Source organism: Portunus trituberculatus, chromosome 44 (assembly GCF_017591435.1).
Source record: "Portunus trituberculatus isolate SZX2019 chromosome 44, ASM1759143v1, whole genome shotgun sequence".
Classification (NCBI taxonomy): Eukaryota; Metazoa; Arthropoda; class Malacostraca; order Decapoda; family Portunidae; genus Portunus; species Portunus trituberculatus.
Genome location: NC_059298.1, coordinates 12,667,652 through 12,676,080, shown reverse-complemented (window position 1 = coordinate 12,676,080; position 8,429 = coordinate 12,667,652). Strand labels below are relative to the sequence as shown.

Here is an 8,429-nt window from a genome sequence, read left to right as displayed (position 1 = left end):
ATTGTTGATGGTGGTGGTTCTGTTGGTGGTATTGTCATTGTTGTTTTTCTATTTGTTGTAGTATTTTTTCTGTTTTGTGTGGATCTATTTTTTATTTTTATTATTTCCTGCAGTTTTTTTTTTCCCGCCCTATTTTTGAGTCACCATCGTGATTCTGTTGGTGGTATTGTCATTGTTGTTGTTCTTGATGCTTCGTGCTGTGTTTTTTTTTTTTTTGTGGATATATTTTCTATGTTTATTATTTCCTGCAGGTTCTTTTTTTTTTCCCCTATTGTTGAGTCACCATCCTTTCTGTTGCTCCTTTAATATTTGATATCTTTGTGCATCTGAACCATTTTGCTGTTTTGCTTCTTATGTTGTCACCACCACCAGCCAGTCTTGTTGGTTTATCTTTCCTTCATATCTTTGCGTGACTTCACCCTCTCACTTCCTTCTGTTATACTAATCATCACCAGATCTTTTAAGTTTGTGTTTGTTTTTATCTCTGCATATTTGGCGTTGTTGGTCTAGTCTTCATGGTTTGTCTTTCCTTCTTTTTTCTCCCTCTGGTTTCTCTGGTTGTCTTCAGCGTGTTGTATCCTTCCTTGTTGTAAAGTCACGGCTGATTCCTGTTAGTTTATCCTTGTAGTATTTGTGCTTGACTTCCTTCGATTGCTTCTCTGCTTGGTACTTAGTCATCATTCCTCCTCCTCCTCCTCCTCCTCCTCCTCCTCCTCCTGTTTGTTTTTCCTTATATGTTTGCATGACTTCACTCTCTATTTTACTACTGTATTATTTGGTTGCTAGTGGTTCTATTTTCGTTGTCATTTAGTCACCGTTTGTCTTCCTTTGTTGGTAAAAACTTGTTTGTATATGATTTTATGTACTTTTTTTCTTTCTTCTATCTTTTATTTTTGCATTTATATTCAGGTTTCTCCATCATTTACACTTTTTTGTCTTATTTGCTACCCGTCCGTCCATTTTATTTTACATCATTCACCTAGTCGTCCTTCACATTCTCGGGTAAATTTTCTGATCGTCCAGGAAATTCTAGAGTTTATTCATTTATCAGCAACGAAAATATACATATCCTTTTTTCCTCAAGCATCAGTTCTCCGTTTTCTTTCCCTCATGTTCACTTATCATCCGCATGTCTGTGTCTCGTCTTATTTCATTGTCCTCGTTGGTTTCTTACATTTTCTTGCACAATTGAACATTTTAGAGCTACTTATAACATGAATAATATATTTTTTTGTCCTTAGCTGCCCGTCGTCTGCTTAAAGTCTCGCAAGTCAAGTTTCATCACACTTCATTGTCTTCGTTGAGTCCTAATGCACCACACACACTTTCCTGCTGGTCCCCGCGTGCTTCTTTCATCACCATTGCCATATGTGTGTGCGTGCGTGCGTGTGTGTGTGTGTGTGTGTGTGTGTGTGTGTGTGTGTGTGTGTCTTTTTTTAGAGTTGTGGTTACCCGCTGTTTGCTTTATTTCTTATCCACTTTATTAAACGCCTTGTTCTCTGATAAGGGCTGTTTTCAAAGACCAAACTGACAAATAAGCTAGTTCTCATAACTTTTTTATGTTAATGATGCAGATCACTTACTAAACCTTTGCTAGAATTATGGGAACAGCTTTGAAAACTCCCTAGTAACGTTTCACTTGACCTTAAGATAGAAAAAAATGGTTGAATAAGCCGTAGAAATGTTTGAAAATATTAATAATGTAGAATCCTTTAGTAAACCATCACTAGAATCATGAAAACACCGTTGTAAACAAAAGAAGGAAAAGAAAATCCCCTGCAGTAACATTTCACTCAACCTGTCAAAGAAACACCGAGTAGAAGAAGCAGAAATGTTAGAGAATACGATATTTTTATGACAAAACTAGTCAAACCTTATTACCCTTCATTATCTTGGGTGGGTGTGAGTGCGCGTGTATGTGTGTGTGTGTGTCGTGTCCCTGCTGACCCGCGCGTGGTTTTCCTTCCTTTCCCTTCCTCAGAGGCATTTGCTGCGGCCGAGGCAGGAATGCAAGTGGTGGTGTCCGTGAGGGAAGGCACGACGCCCCTGACCCAAGCTTGCCTGGATTCCTTTTACACCATCACCTCCTTCGTAGAGCTATCCCAAGAGGACCCTGATTCCACGAGCCCGTCCCCGAAGAAGCCAAGACTGGAGGCCAAGGGCGAAGAGGAGAAGGTGAAGGGCGACGGAGAGGCAGACGGGCACAAGAATGGAAGTGAGAAAGACAAAGGAACAGCTACTGAGAAAGAGGAGGGAGGTAAAGAGGCGGTTCAGAACTAGAATAGAATGTGTAGCGGCTTGATGGTTGATGGATTTTGTTGTACTGTTTTATCAGAGAGAGAGAGAGAGAGGTTATTAATTTATGTATTTATTTATCGACTACATAAATATTCGAAAGACTACTGGACTGCAAAACGTGTCTAATATGAGTTACAGATGAGAAGACTATTGATCCATGAAGAAGTTAATCCCTTCACTGCTATGACGCATTTTCATATTCATTCTGCTTACTATTTGGTCATTTTATGCAGCTTCAGAAGTTATGCAGGGAATAAGATAGTGAAGACTGGCCATTAATCTTCTGATCTCCATAAACCCTTCCTAAAGTAAATAAATCGTCTAATCGTACCCAAAACTCGTGGTAAAAATGCATCCTAGTACTGAAGAGGTTAAATGATACGTATACAGTAATTGTACCTGAAGCTCACTTGACAAAATACAAGATTATCTATAGATGCTTAAACTTCAACCAAGCCAAAGAACCACTAGTGAGACGAACCAAATACACGTACAGAGAGAGAAAGCATGCATCTCAGTGGACCTTTCTTTAATAGCTTTTGCTCCCTTTGGCTAGTTTTCTCCTCTTACATAAAAGAAATAGGGAATCACAAAGACAACCAAGACAAGGAAAGCATTACAGAAACCACATCTAGACGCACGTGACTATTATAACAAATTAACAAACCAACGAATAGAATAACCAAGCATGACTCAAAACAACTACCACCACCACCACCATGACGCAAGAGACAGATGCACAAGCCAGTTAATCATTACGTTTATGCATCACCACCACCACCACTAGCAGTAGCAGTAGTGACCTCAAGGCGAGCTTTATTTACAAGACGATGATCCTTCCTCGTGTGTGTGTGTGTGTGTGTGTGTGTGTGTGTGTGTGTGTGTGACGCTAGGGTTCTCACGAGCGTCAGCGGCTGGTTAGAGGGAGTGGAACAGCTGCAATAACATTATCTACCCTCCACAAAATCTAGAAACACACACACACACACACACACACACACACACACACACACACACACACACACACACACACACACACACACACTCACTCACTCACTCACTCACTCACTCACTCACTCTCTCTCTCTCTCTCTCTCTCTCTCTCTCTCTCTCTCTCTCTCTCTCTCTCTCTCTCTCTCTCTCTCTCTCTCTCTCTGATGACCTTGGCGAGGAAGGGACCCAAAGACTCCAATACCACTGCCACTGCTGCCTCTCCCGCCTCCACCTGCTGGGCCGTGATCGTTGCCGTCTGCTGGCCATGACGCTGCTGCTCTGCTGAATATTAAAACACTCATTGACCGCTTCCTCCCTTACTAGTAACAGGAGGCGCCGCGCTGCACGTTTACTTCGAGCTAAGATACATGGCAGGAACACTCGCTTCTCTGTTCCTTGGTCCTCCCCGCTATGGTCGGATTGAAACTGCGCCCAGCTTCCCTTGTTGCTACTCTGTCTGTGTGGGTTATAAGTGTTAGCGTCTCTCTTTTACCTGAACTGAGGCGTACTGAAAGCTATAGGCACCTTAACTTATTTTGAAATGTATTGTTCTCTCGCCAGATCTGTTTTCAAAGGCCATTGGGATGACTAGTCAGGTTTTAGTATGTAATCTTCCCTATTGATGAGGAAGAAATATTGTTATCCCCTTGCAAACCTTGGGAACTTTCTAAGCCACTACTGGAGCCATGTAAACACACTTGAAAAATTTAGCAAACTCGCACTAGAATTATGAAAGCACCCTTGAAAACCTCAGTAACTCCTCAGACCTTCACTAGAATCACGAAAGCACACATGAAAACAAAAGTAACTCGCTAAATAAAAACTCTTGAGAACCTGAGTAACTTCCACTTTAAGCCAACTGAAAGCAGTAGAGATGCAGTAGCACCGTGTAAACGTTTGAAAGTGCTGTCCCTCATTTTCATTCGAGCGATGGGTAACAAGACTAGTGGAGGATAATTGTCGTGGTGGTGGTGCCGAATGTGAAGCACCGCTATTGACGGCTTCCTCTTCTTTCTTTCTTCCCTCGTCCGTGGCGGTCAGGGAGTTCAGTCGAGTGGCACGTGATGTACTGCCTGCACGCCCACGTCATTGGTTTTCTATATATTATTTAGCACGACAGAGCAGCGTGAGTGTGAAAAGATGATGGAGTGCAGTGTGGAGGGTAGGGTGTGGGGCTGTCTGGAGGGATGCATCGATATGTGTCTACTGATTGATTAGATGTTCGAATACCCTTTTGTTGGACTTGTCTCTTCTCATACAGTAGCTTCCTTGAGTACTCACGATGTACCTGTGAGGGTTTATTACGCTGAACTTATATAGTGGTAGATATTAGATGGACAATGAAGAAAGTAGGTTGATAAAGAATTACGTTATGCTGCTTAACAATAAAGAAAGGAAGAGTTTAGAATAATGCTTTGCTCCCAAACAGAAAATGAAAAAATACTTGCTTCGGTGGAATAAAAAATAAATAACGTAATGCAGCTAGACAGAGACGGAAGAAAATAAGAGCGAAAATAATGTTATGCTAAAAAAAAAATAGAAAATAGAAGAATGAAAGACAAAGAATTAAATGTTATACTAGTAGAAAAGTGAAATAAAGAAAAAAACGAAAGAAGAAATAACAAGAAAGTAAATATCATTGCTAAACAGAGAAAAGAAAAAAATATATATACGGAAACGAATAGAAGAAACGCAACATTATTCCACGAAACAAGACGAAATAGGTAAAGAAAACTACGAAAAAAAAAAAAAAACGCCAGCAGGCAAAAAAAAAACAATAATAATAAAAACAACAACACCAATAACAATAATCATAAAACACAACACTAAAAGAAAAGAGTAACAACCGCAAAAAGACTGATAAAAAGAGAAGAGAGAGAAAAAAAAAAAAGTAGCGTTATATTTTGGACGGGAGGCGGAAGATAGCAACCCATGGAAAAGTTCACAGTGAAGGTCATGAGGGAGTAGTGGTGTTATATGAGGAAGGGAGGGACTGGGAATGGAGAGAGAGAGAGAGAGAGACAGACAGCGGTGGTGGCGGCGCTGGGAGGGTAGCAGAGTCCGTGTTCCTCTCTCATGATGCTGGTTAGGCTGACACCACTATGAGTCTGAATTCTGAAACGTTTTGCTCTCTCACCAACACTACTTTCCAAAGGCTTTAGTTGAAGATACTCGTGTTTTTAAGGGTAGTTTTTTTTATATTTCTTGTGATAGACTGGCAAGTCTTTAAATTATTATAAGGAGAAACTGTCTGAAAACCCGGGTAATCGTTCTGTGGCCTTGGAGAACTGTCGTGGTGAGAGAGCAATGCGTTTCTGAATACGGGCGATGAGCGAGGCCTTTTGTCTAGTGTGACAGTGTAAGGGGTACGTCCTTTAAGAGAGTGAGAGAGGGAGAGAGAGAGAGCGGGGTATATCTAGTCGTAGTTCTTTTATAGATTTTCTTTCTTCTGATACGTTTCCTAAGTCCATGATGTGTTCAAGTCGTTCGTTTTACCTTTAGTAATTTTGTATTTTAGATTTCTACACGTAAGAGATATGTATTTAATTATTGAGTAATATTCTAGTAATATTAGAAAGATATTTGAGAGAGAGAGAGAGAGTTGAAAATAGCTGATTCATTGTTTTCTATCAGTGTTTATGAAAGTTTAATAAAAGTTTATTGACTAGACGCTGGTTTATCATATCGCATGTGACATCAAGATAAGAAGGTCTCAAGAGACATTATTATTATGCTAAATAGTCGGTAAGAAGGAGAATTTAAAGAGTGTTAACATGCGAGGTACAGTAATTTATTTCCTCGACGTTTATATTGCACCAAAAAGAAAGTCAATATACGTAGTTTTTGTAATGTATTTTTGCCAGAGTTGCGTTCATCCATCATGCTGCTATCTGGGAGTGGCAAGAGCAAACAAGCCCAAGCTATATGTTACTGTTGAGTTATTGACGTATTTTGAATCCAGGTTATTTTTCAAAGGCCAGAGAAATTATTCCTTGGATTCTCATTGGTGTGTTTCCCATTGACATGCTGAACATAAATCTTGGTAAACTATTGCTAGAATCACGAATATATCCTAGCTATAAGCAAACACGAGTAATTTCCACCTGGATGTTTTAAAAGTGATAGAAGCAAGACGCTGAAACTCGTTAGATATTGAACACAGATCCAGAACTTGAATGTGTACTTGGATATCGAAGAAAAAAAAAAAAAAACTGCGTGCTAACTCCTGGTATATAAAAAGCATCAAAAGTTTCCAAGGCTCAATTCAGCACGAATACAAGAGGTCCCGGCAATCTATACAGCAAGAGAGCGTCCCGGTTGCACTCACGTTTATGTACTGAATCACATCCCGCTACTCCTCCACTACATTAAAAAAAAAAAAACTTTAGTTGAAGTTATATTGAGTTTTCAGGGTCTTTTCATGTTTCTAGTGACAGATCCAAGAGATTTGTACAGTGTTAACAACAGAACCACCCTTGAGAATTCTGCTAATCATCTCTGTGGCCTTTGAAAATAGTCGTGGTGAGAGAGTAAAGCGTGTCTGACTAGGGGCCTCATACCTGCCTACCTATCCCATCACCCTCCCTCCCTCCTCCCCATGGCGTCGGCAGCACCCCTCAACACAATGCACCGGGACTATTCTGACAGTCATCGCGGATGCGCCAAGGTCCCTCCCTCCGTGCTGACAGCCGCTGATGTGTCTGCAGATGTCTACTGGTGCGGCTGTTCACGGCTGCCACTTTGTTCTCATGCAGTGTCACCTTCTCATTCTCACCGGTCCCCCCGACGACCCTGTCTCCGCCATCTCACCTTCCCGCCACCAAGAGATCCGAGTTGATTTGATCGTGTCTCCCTGGGAATTCCATGATGATTTGCTTATGTAATTGTTGCTGTTGCTGCTGCTGCTGTTGGTGGAGGTGGTAACAGTAGTATTATTGAGGTTGTTTATGATTTTGTTTTATTATTATTATTATTATTATTATTATTATTATTATTATTATTATTATTATTATTATTATTATTATTATTATTATTATTACTGTTATTATTATTATTATCATTATTACTGTTATTCTTGTTATTATTACTGTTGTTACTAATTACGTTCATGAACTAAAGTTGTTAGTACCACAATTGAGATCCTTTCTGTGTGTGTGTGTGTGTGTGTGTGTGTGTGTGTGTGTGTGTGTGTGTTTGCGTGTGCATGCCTCCCACCACCACAGGCCTCATGGCTCAAGGCAGCATGGGAGCTAATGGCGGTCTGGGCGGTGCGAGGGAGGAGTGGCTGCAACATTACACGCCACGCCTCACTCTTCTCAGGATACATTAGAGGGAGGGAATAAGCCAAATAAACTAGTCCCTCTGATATGCTGAGAATCAAACACACCATAACCTCGTCTACAAACACTGTGAACTCTGTAAACCCACGTAAATTTTCCTAAAAGAACATACATCCATTAAGATTTTCCGTAGCTAATATTTTCCCGTGATATGTTTGGTTAGGTTAGGTTATAAAGTTACGTTTGAGAGATTTATCGTATTCATTCAGTTTGGGGTGAGGTGTTGATGGGGGAGTCTTTGTGCATCTTAGCCAGTTTAGTTAGGCGAGGTTAGGTTAAAGGAGTGTATTGTAATGAAAGATTCGTTTTGGTTTATTTTCTTTCTTTTTCCTTTTCGTTTTATCTTCGTTGGTGGAGTGTACATGGAAAATAGTTAGATTAGATTAGATTAGGTTCCAGAAGGTTATATAGGTTAGGATAGGTTAGGTTAGGTTAGGTTAGGGTTGGGTTTAGCCTCTTCAGTACCATGACACGTTATCATATTCCTTCTGGATACTATTTGGTGGCTTTATACGCAGCTTCAGAGACTTATGTGGGTGATTAAGATAGTGAAGACTGGCCATTAATCTTGTGACCTCCATAGACCCTTCCTCATGTCAATAAAATCGTCTAATCATACCCAGAACTCAAGGTAACAATACGTCCCAGTACTGAAGGGGTTAAAGGGGAGTTTGGTTATGTTCTTTTTTTTTTTCTCTCCATCTTTTCAATCTTCGCTGGTGGAAAATAGTTTGAGTTAGGTTGGGTTAGCTTCGAGGAAAGGAATTATTCGTGTGTATAATTTAAGTACATGATGTC

At 40.3% G+C, this 8,429-nt stretch overlaps 1 protein-coding gene across 3 annotated transcripts in view; it reads left to right on the top strand.

The window, feature by feature from the left end:
• Positions 1-7,944, top strand: part of LOC123518846 (enolase-phosphatase E1-like) — a 48,405-nt gene extending 40,461 nt beyond the window's left edge. The window contains exons 6-7 of one of the 3 annotated variants that reach the window (XR_006678896.1): positions 1,982-2,351; positions 5,297-7,944. Coding sequence is in view for 2 of the 3 variants with exons in the window: in XM_045279886.1 (XP_045135821.1) it covers positions 1,982-2,280 (299 nt within the window). In the remaining variant the exon portion in view is untranslated. Of the gene's footprint in view, positions 1-1,981 lie in introns of all 3 variants that reach the window. The other 2 variants (XM_045279886.1, XM_045279885.1) reach the window with 2 other exon arrangements.
• Positions 7,945-8,429: the final 485 nt, after the last annotated feature.